The following is a 23,920-nucleotide window of genomic DNA, read 5'->3' on the forward strand; positions in this document are numbered from 1 at the left end:
TGTCACGCATTTTCGGGAGAGGATAAAAGTGCATAGCAATCCACAGAAGACCCAAGTATATTCATGTCTGATAAAAATTCAAGGGGATGCCTTACTTCGGGGAGATGAAAGTTAAGATTTGAAATACCACCGACAGCCACTGGGGAGGAGCCAAGAGTGAACCCAAAAAGTGGGAGGGCACACAGGTAATTTGAGGACAACTCTCCCACCCAAGGGGCAGAGCAGGAACTGTGACCAGTCTTGTGAACGAAATAATTGCCTTTTCTCTTAAGCGCAGGGGAGATGGCTCACTGGGTAAGTCACTTGCCGCCAAGCTCGGCATACTAAGTTCCATCTATAGTAGCCACATGGCTGGGAGGACTGCACGCTGTTCTCTGGCCTGCCCCAACCCCACTGTGGAGTGCACATGCATGCACACAGACATACACAATAAGGAAATGTAAAAAAAATTATGCTTGGGCTGGAGAGATGGCTCAGAGGTTAAGAGCACTGACTGCTCTTCCAGAGGTCCTGAGTTCAATTCCCAGTATCCATATGGTGGCTCACAATCATCTGTAATGGGATCTGATGCTCTCTTCTGGTGTGTCTGAAGATGGCTACAGTGTACTCACATACATTAAAAAAATAATCACTTAAAAATTTAAGCAAGGGAGGCATAGTCATAAGTGATAGTTTAATAATTTCTATATTTAAAAAAAAAATGGGCCAGGAATTCACAAATCACGTGTCAGGTGGGTCAGTCACAGCCTAAGAGCCCAGATCACAAGACCCTTGGATGATAGCTGTAGTGGCCTTCAAGCATTCTGAGGGTTTCTTATTCCATGTTTATAGCTATCCCTTTAGAGACAGAAAAGGGGGCAAACCTTCAGTTCTGTGTATGTAGGTAGTATAGCACACTAAAATCTGGCCAGCATGCAAGAACTCATATTATAGGTCAACCTGTTATGAGTATCAAGGACAGTTTGTGAAACACAGTACTGGTGAGCTGACCTCAGGGCCATACCCACAAGCTCACCCCGTGAGGAAGTTCACAGCCCAGGACCAGCAATCCCGCATACTATAAAGTGACTGTTTGGCCTGACCTTATCTGAAATCTGTGAAGTTATCTAAGAAAAATGTAAAAGGACAAAACTCAGCAATGTAAATTAAAAAGAAGAATTTGACAAAATTTATCACCAGTCATGTCATAAAATCTGTAACAAATGTCATTAAATAAATTCTTTCTTGGCTTGGGAAGTGGCATGACATGCAAGTTGAGGGCTGGATTACTTCGCCCCAAGATCAGGAACAGCATAAAGAGCCTGGCTGTCACTACATCCTTCAGCATAACTAGGAAGGATACCCAACAAAAGGCACAAAGGTTAGGGGGGAAACCACCCCAACAGACTCATGGATGGTAAGATTTCTTCAAAAGACACACGGGTGGAGAACCCCGCACATGAAGACCAAAGCAAAGACCATTCTTCACTATACACCAGCAGTGAGCATCTGGAAAAGTGAGTTCAAAAGTTTTAAAGTATCTTCAAAAGTATCATGCTTAAAATGCCAAGTCTGGCACCAGGCGTGGAGAGTCTCGCTGTAGTAGATTTCTAAACATTCTTGGGAGACGTCAAGCTCTACAGGGAGGATAGAAATAAAATCGGATTTGCAGGTGCCCAGTTGCCATCACCATGGGGCCATTGCTGTGGGGTGAGTTGAAAATGACATTGGTTATAGCCAGCACTGTCGGGAGGAGAGCTGGTGGTAAACAGTTGCCGTTAGGTACAAGACCACCACAGAGGTGTTGCATAAGACAGAATAGCAAGGGTTGGAGAGATGGTTGGGAGCACTGACTGCTCTTCCAAGGACCCATGTTCAATTCCTAGCATCCATATGGTAGCTCATAATTACCTGTAACTCCAGTCTGGGAGTGGCATATGGTGCCCTCTTCTGGCCTTTGTGTGTACTGCATGCATGTGGTGCTCAGACATTTATGCAGACAAAACACCTATACGCATAAAAAAAAGGGGGGGGGCGGGATCACAGCCAATCTAGTTATGTGATTTATCTGTGATTCTAGAATTTAGTCCAGGGATGTCTCTGCCCCAGAACGTGGGCAGGTTATGTTTACAGCCAGAGAAGAGGCAGTGGCCTGTAGAAAGGGAAGCCAGGTAGAGGTAGCCTGCCTGTTTGTTTTCAGCTGGTGTCTTTCTTGTCTGAGCATATCTCGGGACTTGGGGACTTGTCACGAGAGTAACTTATAGTCTGATCAAGATAACTTAGAGTTGGACCAAAAAAAAAAAAAAAAAACCACTCTGGACCGAATCTAATCCAGTTAAATACAATAAGACAACAGAGTCTCAATGCAAGAATGGTTAGCAGGTAGTAAGCGAACATAGGTGGGCTGGAGAGATGGCTCAGTGGTTAAGAGCACTGACTGCTCTTCCGAAGGTCCTGAGTTCAAATCCCAGCAACCACACTGTGGCTCACAACCATCTGTAATGAGATCTGATGCCCTCTTTTGGGGTGTCTGAACACAGCTACAGTGTACTGACATATAATAAATAAATAAATTAAAAAAATATACATAGGCATTCAGAAGGAGCATGTCTTAGTTACTGTTCTATTGCTGCGAAGAGACACCATGACCAAGGCAACTGGTAAAAGAAAGCGTTTAACTTGGGGGCTCGCAATCCCAGAGGACTAGTCTGTGGTCGCCGTGGAGGGAGCACGGCAGCAGATAGACGGGCACGTTGCTGGAGCAGTAGCTGAGAGCTCACATCTGGCCATGAGCACCGGGCAGGGGACTGACTGGAAATGGTGGGAGTTTGGAAACCTCGCGGATCTATTGTGGTTTTGTGCTGAGAGGGACTGTGGCCTCTCCTGGGATCAGCCAGTGAAAACCTAGACAATGTCCTACCCTTCCACCGCACCATCTAGTACTCACACTGGTGTGGCCTTCCTGATTAAAGATATATGTGACCTTATGCATCTGTTTGTCCCCAGAGCCCAAGCTGGTGTTCGCCAAGGGGCAGCAGGCACGCAGTGAGGTGAAGGCAGAGGCGGGGGCCAGTGCCACACTGAGCTGCGAGGTGGCCCAGGCCCAGACTGAGGTGACATGGTTCAAGGACGGGAAGAAGCTGAGCTCCAGCTCGAAGGTGCGCGTGGAGGCCTCGGGCTGCTCCAGGAGGCTGGTGGTGCAGCAGGCGGGCCAGGCGGATGCTGGGGAGTACAGCTGCGAGGCCGGGGGGCAGAAGCTCTCCTTCCACCTGGACGTGGCAGGTGGGTGTTGAGGCACTAGGTTGGCCTAGTGGGGCTTCAGTGACTGGCTCATGCCCAGGGCCGACTTTGCACGGCTCTGTCGCATGTTACCTCTTCAGGCCTCTCATTTTTCTATCTCCATGTTTAGTCCCGTGCGTCCTGGAGAGATGTTCCCGGGTTGGGGAATTTCGCCTTTGTCCTGTTTTTGTCTCTGTCTAGAGTCTCCCTAATGCTCCCTGGGTCCATCGACCTGATGAGGCCAGGTATCCCTAGTTGTTATCTGTATTCAGGCTGCTTTGGGCTGTGCTGGGCTCCCACGTGCCCTGCGAGCTTGCTTCAGAGCGATTTCAGTGTCTCTGCCTGTGATGAGGGCAAGTTTGACTTCCTAATCCTACTCAGTCATCTGCAGCTTGGGCTACAGGTCACCCAGGGTTTGGTGTCTGGGCACTCCCTTGACCTTTGTCATGGAGTCCTCTGTGTATCCCAGTGTGGCAGTGCCAGCATCCGTGTCTCATGGCAGTGCCTGTGTAGAGGACAAACAGCAAGGTCCCTGTGATACATACTTCTGTACTCTGGCTCGCTCTGCGCAGCTAATCTTGTTTTTCTTTTGCCCCAGCCAGGACATTGTTCATGGATTATAGCTCTTAGAAATTTGTTTTGTACATTTAGAAATTTTCAAGGTTCTGTAGCTCATTCTACAAATTCCAGCTCCTATCAGGAAACTAACCTTGTTCCACAATATTCTACAATATTGCCCAAATTGTCTGCAGGTTCAGGTACCTGTCTCTTTCCCTGCTGGGGCTACGGAGAGATCTGTGAGCTGACATTACTTTTCTTCATGAGAAGCAGTCAGCCCTGAGAGCTAGTGAGGGCTCAGCAGGTTAAGGACCTTGCCACCAAGTTCTTTGTAGTTCAATTCCCTCAATCCATCTAGTAGAAGGCAAGAGGGGGTTCCCACAATCTGTCCTCTCTCTCTCTCTCTCTCTCTCTCTCTCTCTCTCTCTCTCTCTCTCTCTCTCTCTCTCTCTCACACACACACACACACACACACACACACACACACACCGTAGCATGTCCCATATAAAATTAAAAAAAATGTAATGAAAGAAAAGTTTATCTTGAAGATGGCGGCTTAAAGTTCCTCTGAGGTGCATGCACAGGGCAGCTTGGGATTGCTTCCCATGATTGTTGGTGGAGGACCAAACAAACGGTCCCGGCTGACAAATGGTGTCAGGGAGTATGACACGATTTTATGCAGGCAAATTTTGAAGAATTTCATTAAATCAGTCAATTCTTTAGAAGTTATCAGAATGGATACAAGAAAAAACAGGGAATCAGAATAGCCATAGAGCCCTTTATATCAATAAACATGAGTTTTAAAAATGTCACTGGGCAGTGGTGGTACACACCTTTAATCCCAGCACTTGGGTGGCAGAGGCAGGCGGATTTCTGAGTTTGAGGCCAGCCTAGTCTACAGAGTGAGTTCCAGGACAGCCAGGACTACACAGAGAAACCCTGTCTCAAAAATGTTATAGGAGAGGGGCTAGGGAGATTGCTCAGCTGTTAGGAGCACACACTACTCTTGTGGTGGACCTGAGTTCAATTCCCAACACCCACATCAGGTCACACTGTCTGAAACTCTAGCTCTAGAAGGTCTGACTTCTCTGACTCTGAGTACCTACAGTCAGTCAGACAGACTGACACACATACACACACATGCATACATACTCACACATGCACACACATTCATACATATTTACACACTCATGCATACACACACTCATACACATCACATACACACACGTACATACACACACCCACACAACACATTCATACATACATACCCACCCACACTCGTGCACACACATGCATACATACTCACACACGTACACACTCATACATATACATAATTACACACTCATGCATATACACACTTACACACACTCATACACATCACATACACATACCCACACAACACATTTCATACATATATACCCACCCACACACATGCACACACAAATACACCCATGTATACATTCACATATGCACACACACAAATACACTCATTCACAAGTATACACAGTCACACACATACACACACATATATATGCACACATACTCGAATTTAAAAAAATTGTAGAAGAGTTAAGTTTAGTATCCTGTAGATAAATTGCTAGAACTACATTTGAAAGAAATAATTTTGTATAATAGTCTTTCCTCTACAATTCAAAGGGGCATATATACTTTCTCACTCACTTTATGTAGATAGTACAATATTGATACCAAAATGAGATGCATTATTAAAAACTGAAAGCACAAGACAATCTCTCGTGGATGCTGAAATAATCTAAACAAAATTTTGACAAACTGGGGCAATATGCTAAGAGTTGAGCATACTGGGATAATGTTAATTCAAGAATGCAAGGGTTGGTTTAATATTAGAATGTAAAAGCCAATAAAATCTATGATGTTATGAGAATTAGGGCTGGAGGGATAGCTCTGTGGTTAAGAGTATGACCTGCTCTTGCAGAGGACCAAGTTCAATTACCAGCACCCACATCCTCCTGCAACTCCAGCTTTAAGTAGTCTCCATAGCACTGGCACTCAGGGGCACAGACACGGGCACAGACAGACATAGACACACAATCAAAAATAAAATAAATATAGTTTTAAAATGTTAAAAAGCTGTTAGAGGTGGGGACACATATATTAATCCTTGCACTTGGGACAGGGAGCAGAGTTAGAGGGACCTCTGTGAGTCTGAAATTAGACTGATCTAAAAAATCAAGTTCTAGGGCAGGCAGGGCTACATAGTGAAACCTGGTCTCTTATTTTTCTTTTACATTGTATCTAGAAGATACAAAAGCTGACATCTACTTACATTAAAAACAAATGTTTGTGTTGGGGATGTGGCTCCATGATACAGCCCTTTACACAGCATCCCTAAAACCCCAACACTAGAAAAAAAAATCTCTTGAACTAGTACTAAAAAAGGCTTCCTAAATTTCACATGGAGTGCTGTTGAGGGCAGCAGGTGTCACACTAAACACAAAGCCATGATTTCTTTCTCTTTCAATGAAGAGCGCAGAGCGATGTGTGCACACAAAGGTCGATGTCACACATTGTGTGATTACCACTTCTGTACTGATAAACTAGGGGAAATGGTTGAAGAATATATCCTAAAAGAATTATGATAACTGAAGAGGGTGTGGTAGCACACTCCCTTAATCCCAGCACTTGGGAGGCAGAGGCAAGTAAATCTCTGTGAGTTCAAAACTGGCCTGGTCTACCAAGTGAGTTCCAGAACAGCCAGCTGTCTTAAAAAACAAAACAAACAAACAAAAAAAAGCAAAGCAAAGCAAAGCAAAACAAAACAAAACAACACACCCCAAACCCAACCCCCTAAACAAAACAAAAGAACAAAAGAAGAATTGCCCTACTATCCCAGTGTGAAGCTTTTAATTCAAAACCTAAGGAAGCACCTTTAGACTTCTGAGGGGGAACCTCCTTCAGGAAGATGAGGAGAGCAATGGCGTGGGTGGATGGTGGTGGGCGAGGCAGGCACGGAAACTCCAGAGGTCTGTGCCGGTAACGATCTAAGAGATGATCTTTTGACTGCATGAGCCAAAACCTTCCAAAGAAGGAATGTAAGAACATTTCATCTACCAGATGTTATGCTTATTGATGGCCCGGGCCGCGTCTAAGGAAGCCTTGTATAGCCCAGGGGATCCTCCATTGTCACGTAGGACCAGGGTAAAGAATTCTGACCTACAGCCCCCTTTTACAGGAGCCTTGTACAGACTCTTGTCTGCATCCCTCTGCCACAGTGATGGGTGTGAGCTGTGCTTTTATGCTGAGAGGTGCTCAGGCTTTGGGCACAGTGAGGGAGGGCAGTGTCTGGACGGTGCTTTGCTCTCCAGTTGCCCCATCTCTCCCCATGTTATGTTCCTGAGCTAGGCAGTGTCTCTAACCCTTTATATCACTGTTTGTCCCCAGAGCCTAAGCTGGTGTTCGCCAAGGAGCAGCAGGCACGCAGCGAGGTGAAGGCAGAGGCGGGGGCCAGTGCCACACTGAGCTGCGAGGTGGCCCAGGCCCAGACTGAGGTGACCTGGTTCAAGGACGGGAAGAAGCTGAGCTCCAGCTCGAAGGTGTGCGTGGAGGCCTCGGGCTGCTCCAGGAGGCTGGTGGTGCAGCAGGCGGGCCAGGCGGATGCTGGGGAGTACAGCTGCGAGGCCGGGGGGCAGAAGATCTCCTTCCGTCTGGACGTGGCAGGTGGGTGTTGAGGCACTATGTTGGCCTTGAGGGAGTTCAGTGACTGGCTCATGCGTATGACTGACCTTGTGCCCTTTCTTCTTGGCTTTGTCTGTTATATATTGTCTCTTCATGTTTCTCCTCTTATCTCCTGTGATGAGTCTGTAGTGACTGGGAGGTGTTACCCTGTGTGGAACTGTCTACATGTGTATTTTGTGGCAGTGTCTGTGTAGAGGAACCAAGAACATAAGGCTAATGGATACGGTTCAGCAACACAGTCTGTGAGCTCTGGAGGTCTCTCTTTGAAGCAAATGCTTTTTATTTTCTTTAGCTAGAGCATTCTTTTTAATACTTCTTAAGATTTTAATGAGTACATTTAGATTTGAGAATAACTGTGAGGCTCCTGCCACATCTACAGACTGGGCATGACGCGCTCCAGAACAGCACTGTTGGGACAGCAAACTCCATCCACAGTATCTTTGTGTCAGTTCAGTAACACACCCTTCCCTGCCCCGGCTGCTGTGTGCTCTGTGAGCTGACACTGCTCTCCTGTTCAGAGTTTAGAGACTTTAAGTATTGCAGGCTGGGGTGTGGGTCACCGTCCTCTGAGGTATAAATTGTATATAATTGTATAAAAGGGCCAAATGAAAGACGCACTGAGAATCTTTTTGACAAATGATTTGAAAGGACTATGACATCAGTGTACTTAGGTAAGTTTCAAGAGTTCCACTAAATTGGCCAATTCCTGAAAAATGACTATAAATCTTATAGAAAAAATTCCTATGAATTCAACCAGTCCTGTGACCTCTTATTTTATATTTATTATGATTTTAGTATGTTATATGTTGTGTTGTCTGTATATATGGCATATGTATGTGTACATGGTCATGTGTGAGTGTGGGTGTGCATGTGTGGAGGTCAGACGACTACCTCAGGTTTAGATCTTCTTTGAGGCAGATTTTTTGTAGTTCACTACCATGTAGGCAAGGCTAGCTGACCCACAGGCTTCCTGGGGTTGTCCTGTCTCTATCTCCCATCTTAATGCAGAAACACTGGGGGTAATCCACAGAGTCGTCTAACCCAGTGCACTCCTATAACCTTTAAAAAGTTATTATTTAACATTTTATGTACGAGTACATTGTAGCTGTCTCCAGGCACACCAGAAGAGGGCATCAGATCCCATTACAGATGGTTGTGCGCCACCTTGTGGTTGCTGGGAATTGAACTCAGGACTTCTGGAGGAGCAGTCAGTGCTCTTAGCCACTGAGCCACCTCTCCAGCCCACTTGTATAACTTTTTTGAGAAATGAAACCTTAAAAAACGGCATAGGAAGTAGTCAAGTTCAGTGAACTATGAGTAAATTATACAAAATATTCTAGAAGGATATCATTGTGTGGTCACAGTGATTCTTTTAGAGAACACGAAGGCAATGGATAATGTCACCTTACTTTATGTTGATAATATAGTGTTAATACTAAAATATTATTTTTTTTTAAATTTTCACCAATTTTTATTTTTTAACATGAAACAAACACTCATTCACACAAAAACACAGAGGCATAAACATACATGTGGACAAAAGGTCGGTGCACCGGGACAAACAAAGATACACAGAAAGAGAAGCAAGCTTGTTAAGCATCCAATTACATCCATTTTCCTTCTCTCTTACTCTCTCATTTTTCAAACTTTCTTAAAGCAGCTCTTGGAGGCTGCGGACATATGCCTATTTTTAAACCCTTTTCTTTTTTGCCTGAATCAGCTCTTAAAAGCTGTGGACAAATGCCTAAAAAGTCCTAACCCATTTTCCACTGTCTGCCCCCTAAGCAAGGAGTTCAGCACTGGGCCCATACTGCCTCACTTAGTCTGTATCCTCTAGCTCACCATGCAGGATACCATCTTTTTCTGTTTTCTGCGAAGCTTCACCAAGACAGGGTCACCTCAGGAAACCTTCATGTATCCAGCCCTATTCGTGCACCAATCTGTTGTATTCTGTAGCTGCCTGCAGCTACTACGATCTGGGTTGCTGGAACAGAAGCTGAGGGATAGATGGGGAAGGGGCGAAAAGAACAAGGCCAGGATGAGTTTACTGATCGAGGCCCCAACTTTAATGGCAGTCAGACTTTTTTTTTCTTTGCATTCAAGCTTTTTTTTTTATTCGATATATTTTTTATTTACATTTCAAATGATTTCCCCTTTTCTAGCCCCCCACTCCCCGAAAGTCCCGTAAGCCCCCTTCTCTTCCCCTGTCCTCCCACCCACCCCTTCCCACTTCCCCATTCTGGTTTTGCCGAATACTGCTTCACTGAGTCTTTCCAGAACCAGGGGCCACTCCTCCTTTCTTCTTGTACCTCATTTGATGTGTGGATTATGTTTTGGGTATTCCAGTTTTCTAGGTTAATAACCACTTATTAGTGAGTGCATACCATGATTCACCTTTTGAGTCTGGGTTACCTCACTTAGTATGATGTTCTCTAGCTCCATTCATTTGCCTAAGAATTTCATGAATTCATTGTTTCTAATGGCTGAATAGTACTCCATTGTGTAGATATACCACATTTTTTGCATCCACTCTTCTGTGGAGGGATACCTGGGTTCTTTCCAGCATCTGGCAATTATAAATAGGGCTGCTATGAACATAGTAGAGCATGTATCCTTATTACATGGTGGGGAATCCTCTGGGTATATGCCCAGGAGTGGTATAGCAGGATCTTCTGGAAGTGAGGTGCCCAGTTTTCGGAGGAACCGCCAGACTGATTTCCAGAGTGGTTGTACCAATTTGCAACCCCACCAGCAGTGAAGGAGTGTTCCTCTTTCTCCACATCCTCTCCAACACCTGCTGTCTCCTGAATTTTTAATCTTAGCCATAAAATGACATTATTAAAAATTGAGACCAACATTCTCTCACATACACTGAAGACAGCACACAGACACGGTTTTGGCAAAGCCACCAGAGCTTTATGCTAGGAGCTTACTATGCAAGGATGAGGGGTCTAATCCAGGAAAGCAAGGTTTGCTTTGACACTAGAATGTGAAAATTAATATGAAGGTTTTTTTTTTTTGAAAAAAAGAAAAAAGTCTTGTGCACTTAAAAAGTGCAAAACAGAATGTTCGGTAAAATTTTACATCGTATATCAAGGTCAAACTTTAGTGTGCATTCATGTAAAACATTCTTTTGATGGGTGTGGCTATGTGACAGAGGCTGACCTCACAGTCCTCAGACTTTCGCTGCTCAAAAACAAAGCAAAACAAAACAAAAACCCCGTTAAAGTAAGAATAAAAGAGACTCCCAAATCCCCTGAAGGGTGCTACTCAGAATAGCAGACATCATGAGAGTTGCAGTCATGTAAGGTTTCTCTCCAGTGAAGATTTCTCAGGGCCTTATTATAACAGTGCATATCCAACATGAAGCACCAAAGAGGAGCACAAATTAGGAAATACATTTATGTTATAGGAATGTCACAGGTGACACAGTGGCAAAGGACAGCTCAGAACTTCAGGAACACTGTGCACCATGGTTCTGGTTCTGTGTCTACTGAGGTGTGTTTAGCCCTTGGAGGGGAACTTCTTTTAGGGAGAAATAGGAACAGAGCAGTGGTCTGGTGACCTAGTTACATTTATTCTTTTCTTTTTTAAAAGATTTATTTTTATTTTATGTGCATGGGCGTTTTGCCTCATTGGGTGTCTTGTGTACGACACGTGTTCAGTGCCCGGTGAAGCCAGAAGAGGGCATTGTGTTCTCTGGAACCGGAGCTACAGATAGGTGTTAGCTGCCATGTGGGTGCTGGGAATCGAGCCTGGATCCTCTGGAAGAGCAGCCAGTGCTCCTAACGCCGGAGCCAGCTCTCCAGACCAAGAGAGGTATCTGTTCTTGATGACTGTCAAAGTGAAGATTGTTTTGGTGGTGTGAAAATTCATAAGTTGATTTCAAGGCCTAAGTGGAGTCAAAGGAGTCATGAAGAAAGAATATTTCATCTACTAGACGTCAAGGGTCATTCTGATGCTGCCATACTGGAGACGGCTGACTGTCAATGCAGGTGTGGGTAACGGCTCCAGGAGTGGGCAGGGAGCCTGGCAACAGACCTGAGGAGAGCCGGGCTCCCTTCCTTCCTTTTTGTGTGCTTTGAGCATGGCTCTGACCCTGGGCATGTGCTGTTAGGCAATAGCGACGAGATCACACAGCCATTAAGTGCAGGAAGTACACTTATAATAGATGTGTTCCTCCTGCACAAAGACGCCGGAACCCTGCTGCAACAGACTCCAGTGTGAAGGGGAACAAGCTCTGAGGAGAACCATGATAGAATTACAGGGTATAAATGTGCCCGCCATGAAGGACAAAAGCACTTTAATTTCTGCTGAAGCATTGTGTCTGTGAGGTCTCTGAGATGCCTTTCTGTCATCAAAAGATACCACTGAAATGGAAAACAAAGGCTCCTGGCTGACAGGAAGAGATTTGTTCTCTTCTCAGTAATCAGATCCTTAATGTGAAAACCTGTGGTAAGCATGAAAGGATGGTGAAAATGGCTGACAATGGCACTGGTCACTATGTAACTGTCACACTAAGAGGACCAAAGGCCAACCCCGCCCCTTCCTGGTGAGGTATCAGGACAAGGTCTAACTGTAGACAGCCCAGCCCCTTCCTGACACAACAGCTTACAGTGCTCAGAGCAGGCAAGGGAGTGGAGCTTCAGGGACCCTCAGCCTTGGTGACGATGTTCCCAGAGGTCAGCGTTCTGTTGTCATGGGGGTGGGAGGCAGAGGCACATAAGCTATGACCCTGTGGTTCCTCCCTCAAGAAGCCTAGGAACAGACACTGTCACATGCCCTTCCGCAGTGTAAGTGTCCTGTGCCGATGATCTGGTTTGTACTGAGAGGCCTTGGGGCTTCTCCTGGGCACAGCCAGTGCAGAGCCTATAGGAAGCTCTGTCCTCCAGCCGACCCATTCAGATTGGTTCCCCATGTGGCCTTCTTGACCCAGACAGTGTCTCTGACTCTGCATCTCTTTGTCCCCAGAGCCCAAGCTGGTGTTCGCCAAGGAGCAGCAGGCACGCAACGAGGTGAAGGCAGAGGCGGGAGCCAGTGCCACACTGAGCTGCGAGGTGGCCCAGGCCCAGACTGAGGTGACCTGGTTCAAGGACGGGAAGAAGCTGAGCTCCAGCTCGAAGGTGCGCGTGGAGGCCTCGGGCTGCTCCAGGAGGCTGGTGGTGCAGCAGGCGGGCCAGGCGGATGCTGGGGAGTACAGCTGCGAGGCCGGGGGGCAGAAGCTCTCCTTCCATCTGGACGTGGCAGGTGGGTATCAAGGTTACTAAGCCTTGTGTGGGAATAATGACTGGTTCACGTCCATGGCTGACTCTGCATCTCTGTTGAGTTTGGTGTCTTTACTCCTCTGTACTTTAGGCCCATGTGAGCCGTGGCTGACCCTGGCTGACCATGGCTGACCCTATGGTCTTTCCATTACACTTTATCTCTTCACATCGTTTCCCTCCCTGTCCCTATGTTTGGTTTAGTGTTGAGCTGGACGTTGAATGGGATGGGTGTCCCCGGAAGGTCCTTTCCTTCCTGCATGTCTGGAGAGATGCTCTCATTTTGGGGAGATTCATCATTGTTATGCTTTTGTTTCTGACCAAACCTTCCTAATGTTCCTGTCTCCATCTTAGTGGTACTTGCCAGAGAACAGCAGTCTCATCTCCTGGCTGCATCTGGCTTTACTGTGAGGGAAAACTAGCTCTGAGCAGACACCATGGATTATTTAAGATCTCAGAATAAACCGGGTGGTGGTGCTGCATGCCTTTCATCCCAGCACTTAGGAGGCAGAGGCAGGTGGATCTCTGAGTCCAAGGCCAGCCTGGTCTACAGATCTAGTTCTAGGACATCTAGGGCTACAAAGAGAAGCTCTCTCTCAAAAAACAAAACAAAAAAGTAAGAGAGAAAACCTCACAATAAGATTAAATAAGATATAAATCCACTCAACACAAATGGAAGTCAACATTTTCATCACATATGAAACTTTACATTAGTGTGTCTTCCATGTGACACACGGCAGATGAAGAAGACACTTTGAACACTGCAGGCACAGCCTTAGTGTGTGAGTATATAACGAGCACCTAAAACAATGAATGGGGCAGAGGAACACTATTAGTCATAGAGTAAATGTTACTTCTCGGAAGATGGAGCACTAGTGGCCAGAGCCGGCAATGGTCTGCCACTTGGTGAGGCAGGAACACAAGGTAGAACCACTGAGAGTCGAGGCTACAACCTTTACACTGTAGCTCATAATTCTGAGAGCAGGCAAGGGCATGGCGCATCAGGAACTCTCTGCACTGGTGAGGATGTACCTTGCACAGTCCTGGGGACACACAGCCTTGTTACTGTAGGGCAGATGTGTCCTTTGCCTTTCACAGAAACTGTAACAGAACCCTCCTGTAGTGGGATGTGTGGATGGACTGTGGCTTTGTGCTGAGGACTTCCTAAGCACATCAAGTGCAGAGCCTAGAGGATGCTCTGTCCTATGACCACCACATCCAATCCTTTTCCTGTGTGGCCTTTCTGACTTAGACAGTTCTCTGATCCCTGTGTGTCTCCACCTGTCTCTAGACACCAAACTGGTATTTGCCAAGGAGCAGCAGGCACTCAGCGAGGTGAATGCAGAGGCAGGGGCCAGTGCCACACTGAGCTGCGAGGTGGCCCAGGCCCAGACTGAGGTGACATGGTTCAAGGACGGGAAGAAGTTGAGCTCCAGCTCGAAGGTGCGCGTGGAGGCCTCGGGCTGCTCCAGGAGGCTGGTGGTGCAGCAGGCGGGCCAGGCGGATGCTGGGGAGTACAGCTGCGAGGCCGGGGGGCAGAAGATCTCCTTCCGTCTGGATGTGGCAGGTGGGTGTCATTGTGTTCAGGGCAGAGATGTAGCTGAAGACTCAGAGGCACAAGAGTTCCTTGTCTGGTTCTTACAGTCCAGTTTCTGTCCCTTTCATTCCTCTAGTTAGCCCTGAACTCTGAGGACAGAGCCTCTTTTTCACATACCCCTGATGTCTCCCAACAGATCCTTTCCCTGTCTACTTCCACGGTTTTTCTCACCACCGTTCTATTGGGCTGGCTTCTTCAGTGGCAAAAGCTGTTATCCCTCAAGTTTTGGGGAAACGACAGTTCTTTGCCCCTGTGGGCTGTGAGCGTCCTAGCCTGAGGCTCAGAGCCTGTTGCAGTTCCAAGGGCCCTATTGTAGCCCCAGAGTAGTTCAGTGATAGGTTGGTCCTGTGGCATGGTCCCAGTTTAGAAGCCTGTTTTGGCCTGCTGCCGGGCCCAGGATGACCTGCCTCTGCCTTGTCCCCTTCCTCCTGCTCTCTCAGCCCCTCCCCCATCCTCTTAGCACATCCACTTCCATCCCCTCTACACTCCTTCCTGTTGAATGTGGTACCTGGATTGTTACTGTTTTCTGGTAACTGCGATCATTTACCTGACAGACACTTGAAGAAAGGGTTCCTCTTGGCTTGTTCTTTGAGGGCATCCAGTCCATTCTGGGAGGGAGAGCTATGGTGTTGGAAGCATAAGTCAGCTCGTCATGTCCCATCCACAGTCAGGAAGCAGACAAAGATGGATGAGGCTGGTGTTCTGCTCTCCCCCCTTTCTGTTTACATTCAGTTAAGGGTCCCAATCCACATGCAGGGTAAGCCTTCTTTCAGCTAAACCTCTCAGGGAGCACTCTCTCTCCCTCCCTCCCTTCCCTCCTATACACCCCCCTCATACCACACCACATATAAGTACATACACACTACACACACACACCACATATACGTACATATACACTATACATACATACACACATACACATGCACCACACACACCACACCACACACACACACACCATACCATACACACACATTTACATATATACATATATACTGCACACATATACCACACACCCCACAGAAATACACAACACACACATACACACACACACACACACACACACACACACACACGTGCACATTTCATGGGACAGGAGAGATGACATAATGGTTAAGAAATTTTGCTGCACTTGCAGAGGACCTGGATTTTATTCCCAGCACCTGTAGGGCTCACCTGTAACTCCAGTTCCCTGAGTTCTGATAGTTTTGGTCTCTATGGACACTGCACACACATACATATATTCTCAATAACACATAACACACAACATAAAATTAATCTTTTCAAAAAGGAATGCTTTACAATGCTCTAGATGTTTCTTAATCCAACCAAGCAGATATAAGAAATTAGCCATCTCAGGATCTATCACCTCACATGTTCCCACTTCCAGGAAGGTTCCCAGGGATGTTTTTGCAGGCGGACACTACCTTGTAAGACTGACAGGGACAGACACAGCTTGTTGCCATGGTGATGGCCGGGAACTGGCTGCCACCATGGCCTCTGGCCGCCTAGCTCTCCTTACCTCTCCCTGCAGTCCTTGACACACCCCTACAGCTGAAGTATGGGGTCTTTTTAAGGACTGACTTCTGCCAATAGCGTTTTGCCCCAGGCTATCTTTTTAGGCTGCCTCTGTATACTTCAGCCTTGTTCCGTGGCCTGTCTGACATGCCCTAGAGTGTTAGCTGCTCTTCTTCTACGCCATGCTGGCCTGTGGGTTGAAGTCCCTGGAGGACAGGATTGCTGGGTTTTTGGTTAGGATGGTGCTGGTGATGATGATCCTTAGGAGAGATATGTCCTTGCTGCCTCAACAGAGTGGTGGCAACTAGCACTCACTGTTGTTAGAGAGTGGCATATCTGGGACCATTCTTTCATACCCACTACTTACTTCTCTTCAGAACCAGAGCCTGAGTCCCAGATTCCAGAGAGACCCAGCCGCAGAGAGCCTCTGGTTGTCAAGGAACACGAGACCTTTGTCCTGACTGCCACGATGGCTGCACCCTCTGTGGCTGCTGTGACCTGGCTCAAAGATGGTGTGGAGATCCGCCGCAGTAAGCGGCACGAGGCCACCAGTCTGGGTGATACTCATACCCTGACCGTGAGAGGCGCACAGGTCCTGGACAGTGCCATCTACAGCTGCCGTGTCGGCAAGGAAGGTCAGGACTTCCCGGTGCAGGTAGAAGGTAAGCAGAGGCTGGGGGGCCAGGCATCTGGGTATCCTCCAGGGTCCTTGTGTCTGCTCCAAAGACTAGCAGGCAGTGCTCCACAGCAGGCCTAGGGTGGGGCTCAGGACACGTGGCTGTCTGCAGAGGGCACAGACTGATACCTTCTTCTCCCCTCAGAGGTGGCCGCCAAGTTCTCCAAACCCCTGGAGCCCATCGAAGGAGAACTGGGTGGCACCGTGACGCTGGTCTGTGAGCTGAACCCGGAGCAGGCCGAGGTTGTGTGGCGCTGTGGGAACACACAGCTGCGTGCAGGCAAGCGCTTCCAGATGACCTCTGAGGGGCCTAGGCGCACACTGACCGTGTCTGGCCTACGAGAGGATGATGAGGAGGAGTATGTGTGTGAGAGCCGGGATGACCGCACTCGTGCTCGGATCACTGTCAAAGGTACCCGTGGGTGAGCTAAGGGGGCTTCCTGGGGGAGACATCCCTCCATGTGTCTGTCTGGTGGGGGTCTCTGTGGAACCTCTCCTGTGGCCTCTCATGCATGCTTTTCCTCTGTAGTTCCCCGAGTGGTGAAGTTTACATCTGGATTGAGTGCCGTGGTCGCAGAGGAGGGCCAAGGGGCCACCTTTCAATGTGTTGTGTCCCCCGGCGATGCAGCCGTCGTGTGGTACAAGGACGGCACGCAGCTTCAGCCTAGCGAGAAGTTTGTTATGGTACAGAGTGGGGCCAGCCGAAGTCTGACTATTTTGGGCCTGACCCTGGAGGACACTGGCCATGTCACAGTGGAGGCTGAGGGGGCCTCATCTTCTGCTGCCCTCCGGGTCCGAGGTGAGCTGGGAACCGTGCAGGCTTTCAGAATGCCCAGTGGCTCCTTGCCTCAGGTGCCCTTCCCTCCTCATGGGCTGATGAGGGAACCCCATATTGTGTCGGGCTTATCTGGGGTACCTCAGGGGGATATGAAATCTCTCAGCTGGCAACAGAGGTGATTTGGTGGGAGGACTAGATATTGTCTCTTTATGTGTACTTGGCAGGGGCGGGGCTAAGGTTGGGACAATCCAGAGAGACCTCCTTCTGGAGGAAGTGGTCTCGGGATGAGTCTGCAGTGGCAGAGCTGGGAGGGTGTCAGAGCTGGCAGCCAGTGCCCTCGAAAGCGGGAGATGCGGATGTGCTTAAGGGCCAGGACTTCATTTGTGGCTACAGCAGGTGTGGCTGACTCTTGAGTGAGGGAGTGATGAGGCTGGGTGTACTTCCCTGGGGATGGGGAAGGATGGGACAGCTAGGCCCAGACTGCAGCCTTTGCCCTCCCTATATATTCTAACATGAGCCAGTGTCCTTGGGCCTTGTTAAAGGTCAGACAATGGGACAGTGTCTGGGGGGTTGTGAAGTGGCCCTACCCAGATGCTGAAGGCTGGCTGTTGATGGTTTCTGGCCACAGTTGGGACTTCAGCACAGATGACCAGAGCAGGGCAGCAGGGCTTGGGAGAGGACCGAAGAGGAAATAGACTTAGCTTCTTCCCCTCATAAAAATGAGCCTATATAAGGTGTACTGTTGGGGCTCTGCTTGAATGGAGATTGCTTGTGTGGTGGACTCTCGGGGCCTAGATTCAGGCTGGATTCAGGGGTGGGGCTAGGGCAGGCCCAGGGTGGTTAGCATGACTTCTGCTCTTCTGTGTCTCAGAGGCACCGGTCCTCTTCAAAAAGAAGCTTGAGCCGCGGACGGTGGAGGAGAGGACCTCTTTGACGCTGGAGGTGGAGTTGACCCGCCCCTGGCCTGAGGTGAAGTGGACACGGAATGCTGCCGTCCTGGCACCCAGCGAGAACGTGGAGATCCGTGCCGAGGGCACTCGGCACTGTCTGGTGCTGCGCAGTGTGGGCTTTGCGGACCGCGGCTTCTTTGGCTGTGAGACTCCAGATGACAAGACGCAGGCCAAGGTCAACGTAGAAAGTAAGGGTGCGGTTGAGACTTAAGAGTCGGGGAGGGCTCCCTCAGAAGTGGGAGTCGTGGCCTTGTGTTGGCTGTGAGGTGGAGCGGGGTTTCCTTTTGTAGAAGCAGGCAGTCACCCTGGTTCTGGCAGGTGGATCCAAGGAAGGAAAAGATGGAGGAGGATGAGAAGGGTCAGGCCCTGGGGGTCAGCTGGGGTTGAAGTTGGGCCGGGTGAAGGTGCTCACTGGGGGCTACTGCTCCTCAAGGACAATGGGCTAAACTCACACCTGCATCTGAGTCCTATCTGGCTGGAGGGTCTCACTTCACTAGCTCACTGGAGTCCCTCTGACAGTGCGGCAGGTCCGGCTGGTTCGAGGCTTGAAGGAGGTGGAGGCTAAGGAACAGGGCACGGCCTCGATGGATGTGGAGTTGTCCCACTCTGAGGTGGAGGGCAGCTGGACTCGAGATGGCCTGCGACTTCAGCCTGGGCCCAAATGCCACCTGGCCGTACAAGGCCCTGTCCACATTCTCACACTCTCGGCGTTGCAGCCACAGGACAGCGGGCTGGTGGCCTTCAGGGCTGAGGGCGTGCACACATCCGCGCGGCTCATAGTCACTGGTGAGTAGGTGAGGGCTGGCAGCCCCGCTCCAGGGCACACCTATTTCACTTCCCTAAGTGGTTCAGGGAGGCAGATGGGACCAGAAGGGATGTGGAATCCCTTTGGGCCAGCAGGGGGGCCAGTCCAGCGTCCTACCCAGGGCTAATCTAGAATCCACTGGGTACAAATGACCATCGGTGCTTGAATTCCTTGCACCAACTCTTCCTGAGGAGACCATGCTCCCTCCCTTCTTTGTGAGTCATTGCTGCCTGCCCTGTCTGGGAGGGGTCCCAGGGCAGCCAAGGCCTGATAATCCACTTCCACTGGGATTATCACCAGCCTTCCTCCTCACTTCCTATGTTCCTTCCCTACTTCCGGTCTCAGAGTTGCCTGTGAGCTTCACCAGACTACTTCAGGATGTGGTGGCCACTCAGAAGGAGAAGGTGACCCTGGAGTGTGAGTTGTCACGGCCTGTGGATGTACGCTGGCTGAAGGTATTTCTTCCTCCTCCCTGCTTTTCCCTGTGGGCATCCAGGAGGCGAACCTCTTCTCCTGAGCCTCTCCAGTCCTGACCAGTCCTCTCTGCCCTACAGGACGGTGTGGAGCTGCGGGCAGGCAAGGCCATAGGCATAGTGGCTCAGGGAACCTGCAGGAGTCTGGTTATCTACCGCTGTGAGACTGGGGACCAGGGTGTCTATGTATGTGACGCTCTTGATGCTCAGACCTCTGCCTCTCTGAGGGTACAAGGTGAGTTCTGGACAGCGTGGGGAGGGTGGGCAGGGACACCTGGCAGGCAGGAGTGAGTGCTTTCTTAGGCCTCTGCTTCCACAAGTCTGGCTGCAAGCTGGTAATGTGCTGGGAGTCCCCTGTGCTTCTGGGCATGCCAGCTGTCTTAGTTAGTTTCTCTTGCTGTGAAGAGACACCACTACCACAGCAACTCTTATAAAGGAAAGCATTTCGTTGGGGCTGGCTTACAGTCCATTATCATCACGGCAGGAAACATGGCAGTGTCCGGGGAGACATGGTGCTGGAGGAGCTTGAGGGTTCTATATCAGGATCCACATGCAGCAGGAAGAGGAGAGAGAGAGAGAGAGAGAAAGAGAGAGAGAGAGAGAGAGAGAGAGAGAGAGAGAGAGAGAGAGAGAGAGAGAGAGAGACTGGGCCAGGCATGAGCTTTTGAAATCACAAGGCACACCTTGAGTATATACTTCCTCCAACAAGGCCACACCTCCTAATGCCACTTCCTAAGCATTCAAACATGTAAGCCTATGGGGGTCCTTTTTATTCAAACCACCGCAATGGCCCTCTCTCCCCTCCCCTAGGTCGCAGTGTTCAGATTACAAAGCCACTGGAGGATGTGGAGGTGATGGAGAAGGAGGGGGCCACATTCTCCTGTGAGGTGTCCCATGATGAGGTTCCCGGCCTATGGTTCCGAGAATCCAGTAAGCTCCGACCCAGTGACAACGTGCGCATCCGGCAGGAAGGTAACAGGACTGAGGGCTGCAGAGCAGAGTGGGTGGGGTCCCCAGGCCGCCTCCCTCTCTTTCGGCAGTACTGAGTGTCGTTCGTCTCCAGGGAGGACATACACTCTTATCTTCCGGAGGGTCCTGGCAGAAGATGCAGGGGAGATCAAGTTTGTAGCTGAGAATGCAGAATCAAGAGCTCGCCTCCGAGTGAAAGGTGGGGAAGGCTGGGTGACGGGCGGATAGGGAGTGGACATGGTGAGCCGCCTTACAGACAGTGGACAGCGGCTCGCCACAGGTCTTGGCTGCCCCGGGACCCCTCCCAGACAGGGCAGCAACGACTCACAAAGAAGGGAGGGAGCATGGTCTCCTCAGGAAGAGTTGGTGTAAGGAATTCAAGCTCCACTTTGCTGGTGGTCATTTGTACCCAGCAGATTCTAGATTAGCCCTGGGTAGGGCGCTGGACTGGGCTCCCTGCTGGCCCAGGTGGAAGGAAGGCACGGTCTGTTGGTCTGGAGTAGAGATCAGTCTCCTGGCTCCTGGGAGCTGGCCAAGGCAAACCTTCTGGGTCACCATCCTGACACCACCCGACTGTGTCCACAGAACTGCCTGTGACCCTCCTGCGCCCACTGCGGGACAAGATCGCCATGGAAAAACACCGTGGTGTGCTTGAGTGCCAGGTGTCCCGGGCTAGCGCCCAGGTGCGGTGGTTCAAGGGCAGAGTGGAGCTGCAGCCTGGGCCCAAGTACGAGGTGGTCAGCGACGGCCTTTACCGCAAACTGGTCATCAATGACGTGCAGCCGGAGGATGAAGACACCTACACCTGTGATGCTGGCGATGTCAAGACCAGTGCCCAGTTCTTTGTGGAAGGTATGGGATAAAGGCGTGGACAGTCCTCCTGGGTTTATGAGGGGGAAGGGGTGGGATTTGTGGTTTCTGTGGCTTGCTCCGGAGGTTCTGGAGGCTGCCACCTCTGAAGGGAGTCTGACTGGGGACACCCAGGCAACTGCAGGGAGGGTGCTAATTACATGGTGGGAAGGGATAAGAAGGAATATACAGTGTGTAGGAGGGGAGACTGATCCCTCTTGTAAGGTTCTACTGGGAACCAGCCAGCCCTCCATCCACAGAGCAGTCCATCACGATTGTGCGGGGACTGAAGGACGTGACCGTTATGGAGCCCGCCCCTGCCTGGTTTGAATGCGAGACCTCCATCCCCTCTGTGAGGCCACCTAAGTGGCTCCTTGGTAAGACTGTGCTACAGGCAGGGGCGAACGTGGGGCTGGAGCAAGACGGCACTGTGCACCGGCTGACGCTACACAAGACCTGCTCCACCATGACGGGCCCCGTGCACTTCACCATCGGCAAGTCCCGCTCCACAGCGCAGCTTGTTGTCTCAGGTCAGGAGACAGTGTGGGGCAAAACCGAGGGTGGATGCAGCTCAGGGATGTGGGTGGCCGTAGTTTAGGGCCGTGGGTGCCAATGGCTTGGAGTTGTGGTTTGCTGTGTGTCAGCGGCTTGTACGTTCGAAGCGAACAGGGCATTCCACAGCAGGACATCGGAAGAGTGACCAGGCATAGGTGACCCAATACTTGGGCTCAAGGCTGTGGGTGGGCAACACTCAGTGGCTTTACAGAACACGGGCACAGGGTGGCACATGGATGGGCTTACTGAGCGGTGGCATGGGGGCCGGGGCTGTGGCCTGACGGGTAGGATCTGGGCTTTCAGGCACGCCGGGGCTATGGGCCAGGGAAACATGGGATAGTATATGCTGGGACAGAGCTGTGTACTGGCAGTGGGGGGCATGAGGAGTGCATCCCTGAATGAGGGGGCCGGGCACATCGTATGGGCTATGGATGCAAATGGCTTAGAACCTAGGATGGGCAGGGTGGTCTGGACTCTTGTGGCTCCCCAGCCTCGCCCTTCTATTGTTCTCTGCAGACATTCCTGTGGTACTGACACGGCCTCTGGAGCCCAAAGCAGGGCGTGAGCTGCAGTCGGTAGTCCTGTCCTGTGACTTCAGGCCAGCCCCCAAGGCTGTGCAGTGGTACAAGGAAGACACACCCCTGTCCCCGTCAGAAAAGTTCAAGATGACGCTGGAAGGCCAGATGGCAGAGCTGCGCATACTCCGGCTCACTGCAGCCGATGCCGGGGTCTACCGGTGCCAGGCGGGTAGTGCCCAGAGCAGTGCCGAGGTTACTGTGGAAGGTAGAGAGCTGGGAAGGAGGGCAATGGACTCCCCACTGTGGGGCAGGGGGTGTCTGGTAACACAGTGCTGAGGTGCTGCTGTGTGCCGTGTAGCTCGGGAGGTGACGGTGATTCAGCCACTGCAGGATGCCGAAGCCATGGAGGAAGGCCGGGTCTGCTTCTCCTGTGAGCTGTCCCATAAGGACGAGGACATCGAATGGTCACTCAATGGTATACCCCTGTACAACGACAGCTTCCACGAGATCAGTCATGAGGGCTGTCTCCACACCCTGGTGCTGAAGAGTGTCCGGCAGGCTGACGCGGGCACGGTGTGCGCCACCTCTCCCAAGGTGTCCGTTTCTGCCCGCCTGGTGGTTAAAGGTGAGAAGACCTGTGGAATCCATGGGGTGCCCTCCCCCTGGGTGGGCATAGGCTCCCCTCACCGGCCCATGCTATTCTTCCAGCAAAGCCAGTGGTGTTCCTGAAAGCACTAGATGACGTATCTGCAGAAGAGCGTGGCACGCTGATCCTGCAATGCGAGGTCTCCGACCCTGAGGCACGCGTGGTTTGGCGCAAAGATGGCGTGGAGCTGGGTCCTAGCGACAAGTATGACTTCTTACACAAGGCAGGTGCTCGAAGCCTTACGGTCCATGACCTGAGCCACGAGGATGCTGGACTGTACACCTGCCAGGTGGGCAGTAAGGAGACCCAGTCCAGGGTCAGTGTGCACGGTGAGTGGTCAGGGCTTTCGGTCAGGATAGGTCTTTTTCCATCCAGAGGCTCTAGGCTTCACTTTAAGACTGAAAAGCTGTCCTGTGTTTCAAGCAGGCACCACAGAAGTTGTTTGTAGCACATAGGGCTTAATGCAGCCCTTTGAAGTCTTGGGAACAGGAGGACGGATCAAGGGGCAATTGTCTACAGATCCTCACAGTGTGGGGCTGGTATGGATTTATTCAGTGCCCTGACATTTATTCTGTACCCTGTGATGGGGTTGAAAGGAAATCATCCAGGCATGTGTGTGGGCACTGAAAGGCGTGACCAGGAGACAGCCTTAAGAGGGTTCCCAGGCCAAGGACAGGTATCCTCTCCTGCAGGTGAACAGGCCACAGGCCATCTATGTTCCCATTCTTTACAGGATGTCCCTCGGTTCACAGTTGCTGGCCCACACAGCACTGTTATTTAAAAGAGACTAAGTCCCTT

At 50.2% G+C, this 23,920-nt stretch overlaps 1 protein-coding gene across 1 annotated transcript in view; it reads left to right on the forward strand.

Moving 5' to 3' along the window:
* The window catches only part of Obscn (obscurin, cytoskeletal calmodulin and titin-interacting RhoGEF), a 137,663-nt gene that overhangs the window by 35,547 nt on the left and 78,196 nt on the right, over positions 1 to 23,920 (forward strand). The window contains 18 exon segments of the mRNA XM_052195943.1: positions 2,986 to 3,261; positions 7,237 to 7,280; positions 12,510 to 12,777; positions 14,083 to 14,358; positions 16,281 to 16,565; positions 16,725 to 16,991; positions 17,109 to 17,378; positions 18,229 to 18,495; positions 18,827 to 19,093; positions 19,458 to 19,567; positions 19,667 to 19,820; positions 20,396 to 20,557; positions 20,649 to 20,753; positions 21,140 to 21,406; positions 21,664 to 21,933; positions 22,475 to 22,741; positions 22,835 to 23,101; positions 23,185 to 23,451. Coding sequence (XP_052051903.1) covers positions 2,986 to 3,261; positions 7,237 to 7,280; positions 12,510 to 12,777; positions 14,083 to 14,358; positions 16,281 to 16,565; positions 16,725 to 16,991; positions 17,109 to 17,378; positions 18,229 to 18,495; positions 18,827 to 19,093; positions 19,458 to 19,567; positions 19,667 to 19,820; positions 20,396 to 20,557; positions 20,649 to 20,753; positions 21,140 to 21,406; positions 21,664 to 21,933; positions 22,475 to 22,741; positions 22,835 to 23,101; positions 23,185 to 23,451 — 4,089 coding nt within the window.

Source organism: Apodemus sylvaticus, chromosome 10 (genome assembly GCF_947179515.1).
Source record: "Apodemus sylvaticus chromosome 10, mApoSyl1.1, whole genome shotgun sequence".
Taxonomy (NCBI): domain Eukaryota; kingdom Metazoa; phylum Chordata; class Mammalia; order Rodentia; family Muridae; genus Apodemus; species Apodemus sylvaticus.